This window comes from Crotalus tigris, unplaced genomic scaffold (genome assembly GCF_016545835.1).
Source record: "Crotalus tigris isolate CLP2741 ecotype Arizona unplaced genomic scaffold, ASM1654583v1 scf7180000024115.3125172, whole genome shotgun sequence".
Classification (NCBI taxonomy): Eukaryota; Metazoa; Chordata; class Lepidosauria; order Squamata; family Viperidae; genus Crotalus; species Crotalus tigris.
Genome location: NW_024100392.1, coordinates 919,431 through 938,334, shown reverse-complemented (window position 1 = coordinate 938,334; position 18,904 = coordinate 919,431). Strand labels below are relative to the sequence as shown.

At 33.9% G+C, this 18,904-nt stretch overlaps 1 protein-coding gene across 2 annotated transcripts in view; it reads left to right on the top strand.

Moving 5' to 3' along the window:
* The window catches only part of CMSS1 (cms1 ribosomal small subunit homolog), a 208,267-nt gene extending 189,752 nt beyond the window's left edge, over positions 1-18,515 (top strand). Inside the window, exons 1-10 of one of the 2 annotated variants that reach the window (XM_039322457.1) lie at positions 4,696-4,833; positions 5,458-5,552; positions 6,463-6,546; positions 8,576-8,705; positions 11,071-11,130; positions 14,068-14,163; positions 14,737-14,804; positions 15,388-15,475; positions 15,755-15,843; positions 18,254-18,515. In XM_039322457.1, the coding sequence (XP_039178391.1) occupies positions 4,788-4,833; positions 5,458-5,552; positions 6,463-6,546; positions 8,576-8,705; positions 11,071-11,130; positions 14,068-14,163; positions 14,737-14,804; positions 15,388-15,475; positions 15,755-15,843; positions 18,254-18,337 (840 nt within the window). In that variant the 5' untranslated portion in view covers positions 4,696-4,787 and the 3' untranslated portion in view covers positions 18,338-18,515. Of the gene's footprint in view, positions 1-4,695; positions 4,834-5,457; positions 5,553-6,462; positions 6,547-8,575; positions 8,706-11,070; positions 11,131-14,067; positions 14,164-14,736; positions 14,805-15,387; positions 15,476-15,754; positions 15,844-18,253 lie in introns of those variants that run through there. The other variant, XM_039322458.1, reaches the window with a different exon arrangement.
* Positions 18,516-18,904: the final 389 nt, after the last annotated feature.

The following is an 18,904-nucleotide window of genomic DNA, read 5'->3' as shown; positions in this document are numbered from 1 at the left end:
ATATAAATTATGTCACAGAAAATATAGAAGAAAAATTTTCTTCTAAATTTTTGAAATAAGTTGTTATAGGATAAATATCAATATAATTAAATGAATTATTTATAAATCATCTGTTGAGTTGGAGAGGGGAAAAGGAGTTTGAGGTAAAATAGCAGCTGTCACATAGTTGATAGTTTTTGATATTTCTTGAAATATTTGTAATTATTTTACATTAACAGATATCAGGAAGAAATGCAATGCATAGAAATTAAAAACAAGAGAAAAATAAAATCATATAAATAAAATAAGACTAAATTATGATCATTAAGTTCCATAACACAAAAAGGAGATTAATATTGAGGTGTTTGATAATTTGTTCAATAACAATACCTGTCTGGACTAATATTGACTTTCTAAGAGAAATACTACCAACACTATAGTTAATTATATAGCAAACATATAACTTTTGCTATATAATTAACCAGGGTTTGGTTTTTGCCTGAGATTATTAAAATGCACACACTAGAAGAAAGTATCCATTCATTTGTCATTAAAACAATTAAATATTGTCTCTGTATATATAGATACAGAGTTTATTTTCTGTCTTTATCAGAAATTGTACTCTAATGTTTCTATTAATATTTTGTTCCTGGCAACCAACTAAAAGTTTTTAAAACAAGAGATTGTGTCCTTCATATTATGTGCATGGTCTGTTAGGGTTGTCTACTTTTATTAATAAAAGAATGGAAATTATACATTCATAATTAAATAACTAAAATTTGTATCTGAATTAGAATTATGTAGTTTCCATTAACAGAGTTCACACTCAGTGTAACTCTAAAATGGTTCTGTAGATTAATTTGGGGGGGGGGAGGTATCATATAGGAATATAACAGCTTACCATTTTTAGGAAGACAGCCTTCTGGGTTATTTCTGTTTCTGCATATTTAAATCCTGGTGATCCAAAAGGGAGTCTTTTGTCTTTATAAATGTAAACTTTAATGTTTCTTTTCCTTTATGAGCACCCAAGAGCACCTATTTCAAATGCTCCAGAGCTTCTTGTGACGAAATGCTTCATTTCCCACTTGTATTTTCAGCCTTAGATCCAGTAGCGTTAAATTCAAGGATCTAAGATAACACTTTAAGGAAGAGATGCAGAGATCCTGGAACTAATTTAAATGAAACTCTGAATATAAACCAGCCTCTTTCCCTACTTTGCTCTCCAAGCACTTGAGAGAGTCAATTTTGCTGGAAAGCTGACCTCTTCTCCTGTCATTCTTTGCAGCAGGAATAGAACAAAATGCAAGCAGTACACATTTGCTTGCTGCAAGTAAATATAGGTATGAGCACCATCCATGTTACAATTGCATCCTGTGTCATTTTTATCTCTGTGTGTAGTTTCCAGTACAGAGATGCTTGAAGGATTATTGTCTTCAGCTTTTCCAACTCTGTTAGTTCTTTAGCTTTTATTAAGCCTAGAAGAAAAAGCTTTCCACTGGAGTATGCCAGCCATTTTAGCTAGTAACAATATGCAAGTTTATATCACGTTTTATAAAATATTGTGCTGCACTGGTCCTTTGACAATATATGCTTAATCTGTTAAAATGACTCATTGAGAAACTAAAAGATATGAAAGCAGAACATCAAATTTTAGAAAGATCATTTGAACAATGTGATTTGACTTATTAATAGGGCATGATGAATAGGCTGTGTTTTGGAACTACATTATTTGTCCCCAGAATTCAGTCTGATGTATAAGATGCATTTGGGAAATATAAGTCCACAGAAGCACAGCACCAATTATATCATGGGAATTCTGGAACTGTAGTTTTAATATGTCAGGCACAAATTGGGGGAAACTCTAAAAGTGGTTTAGATAAGTTTAAAATTTTAGTTTCTCAACATTTTTTTAGCTGATCAAGTACATAGTAATATTTTTTTAAAAAAAGATGTGTATTAATGGTAGCAAATTGCTTGCTATTTAAAATAGGAAATGATAGAGCATAATTAACAATGGTGGTCCAATAGACGAAAAAGTCCCCAAATCATTGAGTATAACTGTAAATATACACAAAAAAAGACACAAAGTAATGACCAAACTTTCCGCTTCTTCCATAATTTTCTGTAGGCTGCTGATTAAGTAGAAATAGACTGGAAAGGGGAAAAATTGCTGACACTGGGAGTCCAAAAGTTTGGAGTGTGTGAGAGATTTAAGATGGAATTCAGGCTATGTAGACAGACTTAATCAGTCTCTGCTCCTTTGAAATTTCAGCTGAAATTTTCCACCCAGTTTTTAGTGTAACTAGGAAATATTAAATTTAGAGGAGTTGGCTTCTGTCTGCAAAATATCTTCCTGTAAACAACCTTGTTAATTTGCAACATTTCTGGGTTTATCAGATTCCAACTGGAATAAACTGAGAATTGTAGCAATTAAAAATGGAGAAAAAACTTGACTGAGCTTGCAAAGCAAATTATATTTAGGAGACAAAAACATCTAATGTTGAATAAATGGAAGGACAATTTCGTCGGTAGGATGTGACAACTTTAAGAAAAAGATGTACATTTCACTGAGAAATGGCAAAGACATCACAATATCTTAAAAACAGAAAAAACAAAAAGTAGGATTATTCATCTGTTTAATTGTTGATTAATCTTTGTGAATATTCCTTACATTGCACATAGCAATAGAAATAGCATTTTTGGCTTATATACTGCCCCATATCACTTTAGAACACTCTCTGAACAGCTTACATTATATGTGTATATGTAAATCAATTAAAGATTGGATGACTTTTTTGTAGTATAAATCATGTACATAAAGAGGAGCTTTAGATCACATATCATTTGAAGCATTAGCATTGTAAAAAAAGGTTTATGATGTGTGTGTGTGTGTGTGTGTATGTGTATAAAATGTTCAGATATAAAGCTAAATACTGATATCTACAATCAGTTTGGGCAACTCAGAATAGAGTCCTATGCATATTCAGATATATAAGATGATGTTAGATCCTGAAACAGATAGGGTACACCGGGTTTACTGTAAAAAATGAAATAGGATGTCATTATACAGTTATATTTTGTTATATATACATGTCTCCATGGCCTTGTCTTTCAAGCACAAGATGCCATGTTGATCAGTATCTAAATTGTGAAATTGCCTGCAACCTCCATGTTCATCACTTTTGAATTCCAAGGTGAAGAAAGCAGAACAATAATTCTAGTAACTAGTGCAATAGGTAACTACAGTTTATTAGAAGCCATTTAATGGTCTATTATATGCTCATTTCTGCCAAAGTGTAAGCTACTTCATCGTATTCATGGAGTATTATTTTTCTATTGTGTTACATATTCAGTGCTGCTGTGTTTTGTTAAATCAATATAAGCAATTGGGATTTCTTACTAATTAATTAATTAAGAACAGAAATTTAGACCAAAGATTTATTTTAAAGCAAGACTAAGTGTATTGTGATGGTTCTGTAGTAGTGGTCATTTTCACCAAATATATTTACATATTACTAAGGCTCAATGGTTAAAGACACTGTCAGCTGGAAAACTGACAGCCTGGGTTCGAGACTCGTGATGGGATGAGCTCCCATTCCCTGCCCCAGCTCCTGCCAGCTTAGCAGTTAGAAAGCACGCAAATGTGAGTAGAAAAATAGTACCAGTTCAGTGGGAAGGTATCTGTGCCCATTAATGTATAGTTATTCTGGCCACATGACTATGGAAGTGTCTTCGGCCAACACTGGCTTCCCCCGTGAAAGAAACAGAGATGAGCACTGCCCCTTGGAGTCGGACACAACTGGACAGGAAAAACTTTTACTTTACTTTTAAGGGATCTCTATTGCTTCTCTGAGCAATTGTGGCAATTCCAGAATGAAAGAGTAGAGCTTACTTTATGTGCTTTCCTGCCCGATGGGGAGATAAGCAACTGACAGGTGGTGCATTGTTCTTAAAATTTGGTCATAGAAGCTATTCATCTCCTTTTAGAATTCTTGAGCAAGTATGTACAAGTGTGTACAGGAGGAGAGGCTATTTATTATTTGGCTTTGGATATGTGTCCCTTTCCATTTTCTCGATCTGCCAAGTCAGGATCTATGCAGACATGTTAAAGTTAGCAATTAGATTTTCTTGGCAAGCTACAAGCTATAGAAGTTTCCTCAGTTACAGTATGCAATAGCTATTTTGATCAGTAGTTGACTCAGCATATGAACAGAGCAGTGCAATGTCTTTCAGTGCTTGGGAAAGAATACTGCAATCTATTAAAAATCTCTAGGATATTAGAATATAATGAACTTGAATTTATTTTATTATTTGTAATAGTGCAAAGAATGTAAGCAGGTCAGCAAAGAAGACAGTTGCCACAATGTATTGTTTCCAATGTGATTTAAAACAAATGTCTCTATCTGGGCACTTGGAAAAAAGAGAGTAGCTTTTTAAAAAAAATATAAACACAACCTTCCTTTTTGTTTCTGACTTGCTGTCCTTTTTACAGGTTGTTCTCAACTTGTTTAATATGGTGGAGTTATGACAGCCTCAGAAAGGGTATTTTACGGCCTGCAAACCGCATCATTGTTAAATGTTGCACCAAACCCCAGGTCACATGACTGCATTATAGGCATTTAGAAACTGGCCCACATGGTTGTAGCATCTCCTGGTCTTGTAATTTTGCTTTGTGACAATTTTTTTGCCAGGTTACAGCAAAGCGTTCATTCGGGAGAATGGATTACAACTTAAAACTGCATGACTTGCTTAATGACTACTGTAAAACAGCCATAAAATTGATTCCAGTTATGTAGGTGCCTTGATCTATGACTACCACAACTTATAATTGGAAATTTGGTCCCACTTATGATTGTAAGTCAAGGGCTACCTGTATTTACTAATCTACATCTTGTACAAAACAGAATTTCTCCTGTATCCCATAAACATGCTAATTCTACCTTCCATATCCTTTCAGTTTTTCCTCTATCTCAGTGGTTCTCAACCTGTGGGTCGGGACCCCATTTGGGGTCGAACGACCATTTCATGGGGGTCGCCAAACCATGTTGTCCGCCATTTTTTTCCCTTTTCCCTAGCTGACCTACCCCCTCTTATTGGTGGCCACACCCACCTGGGGGTCACCACAACATGGGGAACTGTATTATGGGGTCACGGCATTAGAAAGGTTGAGAACCACTGCTCTATCTGCTCCCATTCCCTTGTTTTCAACATTCCTTTAGTCCTGAAGCATATAAGTATTGTGTCAAGAATTGTTGGCTTATTTTTTAAAAAAGTTTTTCTTCTCTTGTATACATTTCCATTTTTACTTACTCAGAGAATACTTCAAGAAATTTGTTAAAAGTACTGTCTTTTAAGACTCTTAGTAGTCTATTTCTCTCCCATATTAATAATTACTTAATCAAGTTGCGAAGTTCAACTCAGAGCTTGCTAGAACAATAGAATGCTGAATGTGTTTTTGAAATATGCTTTTGTCTTTAGCTCTTTCAGATAATGAGGAAGAATGTGCTAATACAAGTGAAACAATTCAGCAGACTTCAAGTTTAACTCTTGTTTCTTCAAAGAAAAGGAAAAAGGTTGGTTGGTTTTAATAGAAGACAATCTACTGCACAATGAAAAACATTTAATGAAATCATTGTTTTCTGAATGGAAAGTATACCACTCAGTTTAAGGTTCAAGGGGTATGTTAGAAAGTTACATAAGACCCATGCAGCAAGTAATTCATTACCTCTGTCAGACACTGAGCAAGGATTCTTAAATATTGCATCATTTAACTAAGGATCTGTTTCCATGTGAAAAGTGTCCAGGCATATAGTCGCTTCTCATTCTTTCTGAATACATGGACATGAAAAGTGTGTTTGCAAGGTATATTTGAAGGAAGGACCTGTGTACTTCCAGGTAGACAGAGATGAAAGATTATCTGACCATCTTACCCAAATGACTGTTGATAAATGCAGAAAAGTGATCTACCTTTTTATGAGTTCTAATATTTGTGAAATAATTACACATTATAATACAAATATCAGCTTTATTCTACTTTGCATTATGGTTAAGTTATAGACAAGATAGTAGGCAAAATTCAAGATCCATATTAAAACAATATCTCTTTTAGGCTAGATCAAGATGAACAAAACTAAAACCTTTATAGGATTAAAAATATTCCTTACAAATTTTTTAATGTAATATTTAAAACTTCCTGTTCACTGATTGATAATAATATATTCAATCAATGTTGTTATAATAAATATTTTTATGACTATACAGTTTGTTTTTGTCCAATTTTTTACCTGCTTGGTTCCCTTTTGTCCCTTTATATTTCCATAGAACAGTTTCTGTTCTTCTGTTGATCTTAATAGAAGAATATGATTTCAAAAATTCTCATTTCCTGTAAAGTCTTGGCTACCATGTACATGCCATATCATTGTCTTTGTATTTTAAGGTGCCTCCAAATGCCAGGTTATAATTTTCATTTTTTCTTTCTTTCAGCCTACAGAATGCTTCATCAGTGTTGAGAGAGAGAAGTCTAAGGATGAAAAAGAAATTAAAATGAAGCCAAAGAGAAAAAGAAGGGTAATTCTGATTAATATTTCAAATCAATATTTTTAATTTTTTATGCTATATTTTGATCTAATAAAAAAGATAATAAATTAAATATAATTCTCAGTTAAATAATCCTAAAATATTTTACTTCATAATATTATTAATGATTGTTTAAAATAAGAAATTATAGATTAACTAGTCTCAATATCATTTCTAATTCTTCTGTCCCTTTTCATTCTCCTTCCAGTTCAAGGAAAAATACAGTTGTAGTTTAATCTAAAATATTCTATCCAAAAATCCTATTCTAAATGGAACTGAACTTGGAATGTAATCTACTGTATATGTATATTTCTGTTTATAAAAACAATATATTAATATAAAAACAAAGATATTATTTTTCTGAGTCTTTTATTTTACCATAAATATTTTGCCATTCTTACTAAAAAACATCTCAAGAAGAACTGATATATTTATCACTACATATATTCCCAGGTGGTAGGATACAGACAACATTGTGTTGGTTTAAAAGGTAGTCTCTAGATTAGACTTCCCAATTTGCATGCTTAGGGTAAAATTGGTTGCACTACTGACCATAATATGACTCAGTGCATGGAAATCTAATGTATAATCTCACCCCCTTGCTAAAAAGTGATGTATCAAAGCTTCGGTTGGCCAAAGGCATGATGAGAAGCAGAGACAATATCTGGGAGTAATGACCACATTGTATGGAATATTATGCCTTGCAATTATTTATTTATTTATATCCCACCTTTATTATTTTTACAAATAACTCAAGGCAGTGAATATATCCAACACACCTTCCTCCTCTTGGCAATATAAGAGAAGTAAATATTTAAAAACATAGAATAGTCCTTTAGAATAAACAGGTGTTGCCCAGCCAAATACATTTTGCCACCCTTATCAGCATGATGTAGGCTCTCATATGTCTAATGTTTTGTCAGATTCACTCTGTCTTTCTTTGGTGGCACTCAGGGCCTCAGTCACTTGCCTATTCCAGGCTGCAACCAAGGTTTCAACTGAACCACTAGATAGATCTTCAAAGAAAACCCACATGCCCTATGGAATCCAGTAAGGACCATTAGTCATCTACAGTAGGTGGGCTACCCTAACAGACAATGGCTCCCTGTAAGTTGGGTGATCCCAGTGAGTCAGAGGACAACCCAAGACTGATCTGTCCGTTGTAATGGACTGATGGTAATGCCTCCAATGCCAGATAACTGCCCAAGATAAAAACCATACCTATTGTGTGACACACACCCACACCAGGTATACATTGGTTCCTCTATTATTTTGAAAATGTCCATGGTTGCCATGGATACCATGGATTCATGAACGAATCCATATTTAACATCACTAAGTGGCAGGCTATAGTTCCCAAGGACCAATAGAATCCAACAGCTTAGGCAGGGAGGAAAATACAGAAGCAATAATAGCTGGAGAAAAAGGCTTAGAAGGGACTCTACCTAACTCTCAGGCTATAAAGGAGTTTTGTATTGTCAAACTTGTAAAATTGATGCCAGCCTTCTCAGATATATCAGATAGGAAACAGACCAGTCGAACTACTTCCACTTGATTATAAGTCTAAATTAACAAAATCTTGCAAGTTTAAAAGCTGCTCTCCTCTAGACACTTTGCAGCTGTGAAGCATCTGACACTGTTAGGCAGCTCCCACTATGGTTGCTGAAAATAATTATTTTTCCCAGTATGCACTTTCCTTTATCTGCATAATGGTAGAATCAGGAAGGCTGGTAACAGAAACATGGTAAGCAATTCAGAAAACATTTATGGGTGTGGATGAAAGAAACGGGGAAGGCTGCACATTCTTCAGGCTGTTCATGAAGATATGCGCTGTTTTATGTTTTGTTTTTTATTAGGTCATTCATGTTTTTTGTTAAGACTGAATATATTTTTGTAATATTATTCAAATATTATGATATAAATCATTGTCCAGTTTAGAAACAAATGAAAAAAATTGCAATGTATTTAATAACCCCATACCATATGGATTATGCCTTTCTCTTTTTCTTTCCTTTTTTAGAAGAAAATTTCTGATCTTCTCACAGAAACCGTGCCAAAACCAGGTGTCCCAGCAGATGTACAAAAAATGCTCAATCAACATTTTGGAGCCAAACGTTCTGTGATTGAACTAGAAGAATTAAAACTACCAGGTAATAAGGAGAGTACCAATGAGGAAACTATTTAAAAAAACATTTTGTAAAAGTTTATAACAACATTTGTTTTTTATGAAGTATTATCTGTATATGAGTTCTAAGTATTGATTGAAAAAAAAAATAAACAAAACAAACCTTTGATAGCTCCTAGACTTTTCAGATGCTGTTTTGGGAGATGTGATGTTTGTGTGAACTATTAACTCTACATGGACATGGAGACATGATTGCTATGTGGTTTTGACAGAACATTTATCATCATTATAATCGAATAATTGTTCTGGTCACATATATAGGATTTTTAAGGAGACAAGCATCCATACTCATACCACAAACGAACACTATTTTCTGCCTAGCAGCAAGGATTTCAGATGAATACAACTTTATATAATATAATTGATTGCTCGGACATTTTTAATTGATTACAATGTATAAAATAAAATTTAAATTAGCAAAGGAAAATAGAAAATGTACCGTAAATGCCGGCGTATAAGACGACTTCCGCGAGCGCTGAAATCGGCGCCAAAGACGGGGGTCATCTTATACGCCGAGTCGTCTTATACGCCGGAAATACTGGTAGTTTCCGGCGTATAAGACGACGTTCTAAGAATGCGGCCTGGCTATAAAGATGGGGGTCGTCTTATACGCCGGGTCGCCTAATACGCCGGCATATACGGTAATTCTCACTGCCATTAGTACATGTAATATTAAAAATATACATTTGTTATCATAATTTTCTGTTATTATACCTAAAAGAAATAGTTCCTTAAAAATCTACGTGTTTTCTTAATATTTTCTCTAACCACATATGTATTCTTGCCCAAAATTTTTTTGCTTTAGGGCATGTCCACCAAAGGTGGTAGATTGTGCCTGGCTTTTGCCTACATTTCCAACAGTTGCTAGACATGTTTTTAAACATTTTTTCTAATCTTACAGGTGGTAAAAATAAATAAAACTAGACTTGGAAAAATGGAAAAAATCTATAACTATCAATATTGGGAACAATAGCGCAATAAAAATTAACATTTTACCAAAACTACTTTTTTTATTCCAAACAATGCCTATAAAATTAGAGAATTTTTTTTTTTGATGAGTTAAATGCATCGATTTTGAAATTTATCTGGCAGGGGAAAAAAGTCAGAATTAAACTGAAAATGTTACAAGAAGCAAAAGAAAATGGAAGATTTGGCTTACCAGACTGGGTTCTATACTATCAAGCAGCTGCACTAACATGGTTAAAAGAGTGGATAACCCTTAGACACAAAAGATTACTATACATAGAAGGACACGATTTACATCTCGGATGGCATGCCTTCCTATGGTATGGGAGGAATAAAATCCATAAATATTTTCAAAATCACTATGTAAGAAACGCTTTGCTTCTAACGTGGGAAAAGATAAACATGAAAATTTATATGAAATTACCAGGATGGATCTCGACAATAGAAGCATTTGTGCACCTAAATTTAATCAACTATGAGAAACCTGCGACTTATAGAGACATTTTGAATACTGAAGAGAAATTACAAACTAAACAAGAATTGAAAGAACAGGGTATTGAGCTATCGTGGTGGCCACACTTGCAAATGCAAATGAGATATGAGAAAGATGCCAAAACATATGATTTTTATAAAGACCAGACAGTGTTTGACCAGATACCATTGTCATGAGTGAAAAATTGATTAAGAAACTCTATAACTTTTTGTTAAACTTAAAGGTGGAAGATGAACAAGTCAAAGAAACAATGATAACACGGGCAAAAAATTTTGGGCACAATGTAGAACTAGAAAAAATGGCAAACCTTATGAGAAAGAAATTATAAAATAACAAGGGCAATTACTTATAAAGAAAATTTATATAAAATGTTTCATAGATGGCATTTACCATTTAGATTGTTTTTTAATCACCACAGAAATTCCATTAACGGGAGGGAGCAAGATAGAATACCTGTACAATATTGTTGCTGACGGCTGATGATAGTCTGAAACCCTGCTTGGATTTGCTGTTCTGGGTTGGGCTAGTGGTTTAACAGATTGCACCATTCTATTTTGTCATAATGGTTAACAACTCTGGTCTCAAATGAGAAAGCTACAAAATATCTCATCACAATACATCCAGTTCAATAAAACTATCTTTAAGGATAATGGAGAGAGACTTTTGAAAAGAACCTAAATTGGGTTCAATATTGTTCCCATCATTTGTTTAATCCACTTTAAAGCTTTTTGTTATTAATTTTGGGTGCTTGCAAAATTCTGCTTTCTGAAAGAGCATTTTGCCTGGCTTATAACAAAGCAGCTTCCTGAAAATTTAATCCAAGGTCTTAGCTATAGCATTAAGCAACAATAGTTGTCTATTATGGTTTCAGATTCCTGTTTCCTCCCTGCCAATGATCTCACCCACAGCTTTTCTTCTTACCTGAAAGAAAGTGAGTAGTAATTTAGTCAGAAGTCATTCTATGTCATTCTTTTCTTACAAGGCTTAAAATAATTTGAGATAATATACATGTGTATGTTAATTGTGTGTTTATATTATATGCTTACTTTATAGTAGAAAGTATTGTTCTGTCGTGTTGAACAATGCAGCTTCTAGTTTTAGATACTAGATTCATAACAAATTAACCCACACAGATTCGGTTTAACTGAATGCTCATAATCAAAAACCAAGGGCTCAGGACCACCAGATAGGGAGAACAAACAATTTTAATAATCCTTCTGCTAAAGCTGAATTGAAAAATGGACTAAAATATGTTTACTTTTGAAACATATTTAATGCTTCACTGTTATTGCTTTTTTTCCAGTTATACCAACAAATATTATTAATGAGTGCTTATAATAAAGATTATGATAAAAACAATAATGAAAAAGAAAAAATACCACTTTACTTACATTATAGGCTCCATTTAATCTGAGGAGGCCAAGACAGAAGCTCATATGATAAAGTGGATGATTCTGGGCCTTATGTAACTCTTAACCACATTATATACTCAAACAATACCTTTAAATTCTTGTCCATTTTTCTCTTTTACAGAAGAAATAATAATATAACTTATTTGGTTTATATGATATTAGAGGTAAACCCCTGAAACTGATTAAATTAGTGAGATACCATTTTAGAAATACTATTAGTTAACTATTGGGGCATAGGTTGATTATATATTGCCAGTTTCAATTTAGCAAATAGCAGGGGTAGTCTGAAGTTACGACAGCCTTGGAAAGGTGCTTTATAGCCCATAGAACACTTATGGCTGTTGAAAACCATCATGCTGTCTCTCCCTCACAATCATGATCACAATCTGGGTGGTTGACAACCTGTTCACAGGTATGAGGCTTTGCCAAGCATCCCACAATCATGTGTTCACCATTTGCAGTCTTCTCCGTCAGCTCCCCAGAATGTCAATGGAGAAGCTGTCAGGGAAGTTTGCAAGCTGAGACAGCTCCCTCTTGACTTTGGAAGCTGGCTGAAAGAGCTGCCTGCTGAGGGGAGCTAAGCTCTTCAGGTTCCTGAAAAGTTAATCCAAATTCTTAGTTACAGCGTTAAGCAACAACAGTTATCTGCTATGGCTTCAGTGGGATGGGGAAACAGAGTTCAGGTCCTAATGATTTGAGTTCCATTTCTGCACCTTGTAAGGTGAACTGAGCTCCTTCTGCAGGGTGGAGAAACAGAGCCCACATGCTAACGGTTGTAGCTCTCTTTCTCTGTCCCGCTGAAAGAATTCAGGTGCCTTCCCATGCATGGAGGGGAGCTGAACTCAATCAGCCAGTCCCTGATTCTCAATCTGACGAAGAGGATGCCAAAATCTAAGCAGAGAGCAAAGAAGCAGTATTATATGGTAGTCAGTATGGAGTTCCTCAGGTGGATGGGGGATGCCCTAGGAGGCTCAGCACAGGTCATGCGCACATGTCTCTGAAAATGCTTGGATTTTGGCAGGGAGGATTTTCAGCTCCTGAGCAGAGCCTCCCACTTCTCTGAATCACCTCGCACACCTTACTCTGTCCACTTAATGAGCTATACAATCACTTATGACCATAGTGTTGGGATTGCAATCATTGAGCCAAGCAGGCACATGGGTAGTCACATGACATCTCATTAATGACTGCTTCACTCAGCAACCAAGATTCCAGGCTCAATTGTGGCTATAAGTTGAGAACTACTTGTCAAATATATGCCTCTTTAAGACTTTGCAGGGGTTACAACTAGATGTTCTCTAAGATCTCTCCAATTTTCATTTTTTATTACTCTAAGACACAGTTTAATAGAACTAAGATTTGTAATCATAGTTATTGCATATTTAAATAGCAGATTTATCCAAATAACATTTGTAGATATTTTAAGTTTGAAGCTATTATATGTTTGACTTGATTTGTATCAAGAGTATTTTATCTTTTGGCACATCCCAGTGACAAAATATGTAAATTGCTTTCAGGATTTAGGCAGTTATATTAATGTCAAATAGCCTGGTGACAGTTACTTTAATATAAATAGTTTATGCAGATGACCAATCTGATTATAGTCAAGCATTAGCAGGACTGAACAAGAGTTTATATTTCCTACAGTTTTTTGGCAATGGTATAACTTTGCTCTGTGCTCTTCATGATAAGTTCCACCCTAACAATATTTGTGTCTTCTTTTTTTTTTGCATGACTACATATTGGCTAATTTTTAATGTAAATCACTGGAATTCGAAGAATTGGAATTGCATATAATAAAATATTCTATAATAATATATATTATAGAATATTTTATTATATGCAATTCCAATTCTTCTAAATAGAAGATAAAACATATAAGATAAATAGAAGATAATATATAGTAATAATCTTCTATTTATCTTATATGTTTTATCTTCTATTTATCTTATCTATTAATATGTATATTTAACTTTGCTAGTTGTTTTCTTGTTTAATTCATTAGTATTTTTCTTTTTGTTTTCTTTTATGTGTTCAAGAACAGTATGGTAAACTATTATTCAGAATGCACTTTCATTTCTCATTACAGAATATATCAAAAGTCAGACAGCCCCGATAGACTTATTATATAAATAACATTAAATGTTAAAATTTATGGCAACTTTCTTCTAAATACTTCCTTACTTGGTTGATACATGATACATGACAATAACATTTTCTCTGAAATTTTTTTTTAATAAAACTAATAAAGCATTGTGATTGGCTTAGGGTTTCTGGTTTTGGCATAGCCTGTACATCTATGTTTAAAATAAAGAAGCTGTTATGTGATTCATTTATTTAGGACATTAGTTAACTTATGTAGGCACAAGTTATGCTATACTCCATTAGCAGGCTACTTCACTATTTTCTAATATAATTTGGCATTACTGTATTTATCTTTGTTTTTCACATTTCAGTCTGTCCTAAATGGGCAAAGCTCCGTAAAAACCACACAGAGAAGTCATCAGTGGTGATGCTGGTAATTTGCAGCTCTGCTCTCCGGTGTCTGGAACTCCAGGTATGTTGTTTGCCACCATAAGAAATCCTTTTTAAGGTTTTTCCCAAAACCACAGAATTAAAGGGACAACTAGGGTACTGTCCTTTCCAAGTTTTCACAACCACTAATGGTAACAGGGTCAGGTCATTCTTTAAATCCTGGTCTTGCAATACTTGGGAAACATGCCTTTTTAAAAAAAATAAAAAGTGGTTCATATATGCGAAGCATTAATTCAGGGGAAGGAACAATAAATGCCCCTAGTCAACTGCATCCTAACCAAGTTGAGTGACATTAGCTATCAGTAGGCTTTGTCAAAAGCTTGAAAGAAGCAGGCTGCAAGAAGCATTGCCTTAGATCCCTCTTGCATGGGTCTTCAGCATCTGAACGTGAACCTTCCGCATCCAGAACAAAAAATATTCCTTCTTCCCCTTGGCTGAGAAAAGAAAAAAAATACCATAAGTATGGCTTTCAAATTACAAAATGGAATTAAATATATGTTCCTGTTTTCATTTACTTTTGGATAAAATTGGAGTCCTAATTTCAGTGCAAAAATTCTGTCCTTTTCATGTTTTCAGTTTTCTTTTGTTCTTCATTAGATCAATGGCAGCTTTCAAAGGAGATGGAAAGGTTATGAAATTATTTGCAAAACATTTGAAGGTAAATATAGTCAAAGGGAAGTACTATAATTTTATCTAAATATAAATAAAGTGTATTCTGTGCAAGTATGTTTATATAGTTTTCTTTCCTTCCTTCCTTCCTTCCTTCCTTCCTTCCTTCCTTCCTTCCTTCCCTCCCTCCCTCCCTCCCTCCCTCCCCCCCTCTCTTTTAAGGAGTGCATGAATGATCATAATAGTTTGATGACTGGCATAGAGCATCTAAACTCTAAAGAAACATGTAACATTTCATTTGCCAAGGAAGAATAAATTGGAAAAAAGGTAACATGTATACTCCATATTATTAGATTGTTGGAGCAGGGGAACCAAGAAAAAATTTGTGTTCAGACATGAAAAATCAGAAATTACATGAAAACAAATATGTTGACAAGCCATTGGGCCCTGCCATAAAGTACCTCTGGCTCAATTACAGATTTTGAGCTTTGCTGTGTTGTTTTCCATGTAACAAAGTTGAATTTCCATCTAAAGTTAAGTCATATAGTACACTTTTGAATCTTTTAGAGAAATAATGTATAATGTTCTTGTCTCTTGATCTATATTCTCCCCTTTCTGCTTTCTTGAAATAGATACAAGAACAAATGAAAATGCTGGAAAAAGATGTTGTTCATGTAGGTGTTGGGACACCTGGAAGGATAAAAGCACTAATACAACAAGGTAGAAATTTACAGTATAACTTCTAGTTATGTAAAAATGAAATATACTTATTTTTCAATTATTCCAACCACAGGAAGAATTTTAAAAATTTAAGAATTACTGAAATAAAACTGAGATGGGAGCAACTGCACAGAAGGTGTTAAGTGAATTCATTAGAGCAGTGTGTCATGACACAAACCCTGTCCTTTTTGTGAGTGCATTTGCTTCATGCTCATATGGAAGACCACCCAGACATGCAGATGTTCTGTTATCAATAGCCATCTTGTCTTTTCTCCTCAGAAGGCCTTAAGCTGACTTCCTTGAAGTATTTTATCTTAGACTGGAACTATAGGGATCAGAAGTTAAGAAGATTAATTGACATCCCAGAGGTACGAACTTTTGTGTCCGTGCATGTTGCTGGTTGGGTGCTTATGGTGACATTTTATAGTTCATTCACTAGACTTTTAAGAGAAAGGAAGTAAAAATTTATACATTTGAAATTGAAAAGTTGCATTGTTTACAATTTACAGATTACAAGACTATAGCTCATTTCACATATAATACAAATACAAACCTGTATTTATCATTTCTAATCTAATTAACAAAAGATGTAACCAGTTGTTCATTGACCAACAATAGTCTTACAAAATTTGCACCAAACCCACTTATCACAATTCCTGACAGATAGCAAGTTTTATATTTTATCTTGAATTAATATCCAGAATTTAAATTAAATCTAAGTAAGTTAAAATTAGAAAAAATATTAAAATCAAAATCCAAGTTAGTAATGCACATAAGGATCTCAAGCCCCAATTGCTTTACAAAAAAAATTATGTGTGTACAGATCTCCAGGATATTAAAAGGGGCCAGATTTTGAGGGAAAGTCTATTTCAGAACAGTTTGATCTAAACTCATCAAGAATAGTGATACTTTAGTTCCTTATTCTCAAATTGTACAGGACTGTAGATCATAGCTGATCATAAAACAGATCTAAAAATCATTTAGCAAATCTTTGCTGATTTGCTGATAAGGATTTTTGATCCTGCTTTCAAATCCTAACCTCCATCTAAAGAGAGTGCTTTTAAAAAAATGTTTAAAACTTACACTAACTAATCTTGTACTGATGAAATAGATGTCGATGATACAGCAAGATATCTGAATATAAACTTTCCATGAAGGATAACTAAATAAGTTACGTTATTATTCTTTTAGTTAATTAATACAATTTCATAAATTTTAATTATTTTTAAAAGGATAGTATTATAAAGAATAAAGTGAAAAATGCCTCATTTATATACAAACATATATAATACTCTTTTCCTATAATAATGGTAAAATTATCTAGCATGGTCTACAAAAATGTCAAAAACTAAAGAAAGAATGTGCCCCCTTGTGGTCTTTTTACAAATATGAAATTAACATATTAGCTACTGCAGTTAATAAAACATCTATGAAAAATATTCTGGCATCTACAGAGATATGCCCCTATAGCAATAACTGTATCTTTTCTTTTTTCTGGATGTTTTCCATTTTTAAAGGTTACATTTTTATTACCTTTATTCCTTACTGCAGGACTCTCATCAGCTTTATGGAATATGGAAATCATTGAACCATCCATAGTAAAATAAAAGTAGTATTTTTACTACTACTTTTACTACTTATTACCATACATAGTAAAATAAAATAAAATCCTAACAATCTAAAAAAAAAAATCCCAAACCAGATGTCATTCCTCAAATGCCAAGTGGAACAGCCTCCATCAAGGTTGAAACTTTAATGGGAGGCTATTTCAGGAGATTGGAATTCTTCAGAAAAGCAGTATTTCTGAGCTCTGCCCTCCCACAAATTTGAGATTCCTCAAATTGGTTGGGCTAATTTTGAAAGTAAACTGATGCTAACCTAAAAAGAGCATTCTATAGGGTAAAACCAGTACTTTAAATTGTACACAGACTCTTACAGAAAGTCAATGCAGGGCCCATAGCACAAAAATAATGGGCTTCCATTAGTGAGCACCAGTAGATACCTGAACTGCTGCATATTAGACCAAGTGAAGCTTTTAAGTAGTCTTTAAAGGCAGCCATCTGTGGCACATATCACAGTAATCTAAGCAAGTAATGTGATGAGGGTATGTGTTGTAGTCCTTGCATAAAAGTAGGCTGCAAATGGCATATTAGCTATGCTGGTCTCCTTGCTTTTCTGTTTTGTTAGGAGCCAGAAATCCAAGAGGCCACTCAGATCACAGACTTGCCTCTTCAGTGGTAGCACTTCACATCACTCTCAAAGCATTTTCCCCATCTAGACCCTCACTTACCCATCTTTCCCCATCCAGACTCAGTCTCCTGTCACTGGGACAAAACCTAACAACTTCACACAGATAGAGCATTTAGCTGACTAGGGTGACACACTTTGTCACCAATTTTTTTTAATGAGTAGCAAAGTAACCCACTATAAATTGGTTTAACTTCTTTAATGATAGTAATTGGTATTCACCCAAAACTAGAAAAATAATCATTCAAATAAGTATGTTAAATTTTCTTTGCAAACAAATTCAAGAATTTTTACAGAGAAATTTAAATAATGGAGTAGTTAAGCTACTGGTTTAGAATAGTTAATTAGTAAATGATTAGCTGCAAGTTTGTCCTATTATGCATAATAATTTATGCTTAGTACTTCATATCTAAATATTTATAGGGGATATTGTGCAAATATTAAAATGGGAGAACTGCAAGGTTTCAGCTGTGTATGCTTGCATTTGAAAAAAAAGTCCGCATTAATTGTAATGGTAAATATTTTTTTCAGATAAAAAAAGAAACAATTGAACTTCTAGAAATGGAATTAATCAAGGTATGCAGAAATGGTTCTGTGAAGTTGGGACTCTTTTGAAAAATGATTACTCCTGTAGCTCATTCTATTATCTCTGCTGTATTGAGCTGCCTTTAAAAGTGCCCAAAGCTGAATACGTGTGGTAGATCCTTTTGTCATCCACCATTCTTTTGTAATAAAACAATATTTTGTGTGAAGATCTACACTGGGATTTTTTTAATAAAGTGCTACCCTGGAAGGCCTAAGTTGTTTTAAAATTCTGTACCTAAGAGAAATGAATTGAAATCATTAGAAAACATGATCCAAAATCATATGTCAGATATAAGGTGAACTATCTTAGCTTCTATCTGTAACACAATAAAAAATGGCTTGCTTTGAAAAGATGCTATGCTAGAGAAACATGGGGATCAGATATGGAAAATATCCTAAATCTGCTGTCACCTTCACGATGTTGCAATCCAGTTTCCCTCAAAATTCAGTCACTATGCAACCTTTAGAGCAAAGAATTTATTTTCACGCTCCTTTGCACAGGGAAGAATATGTATGTATATTTGTGTCTTCTGACCTAGCAATCAGAAAACACTTGATACAGAACCAAAAGTGTTGGTTTTGTTGAGCTATCCAGTA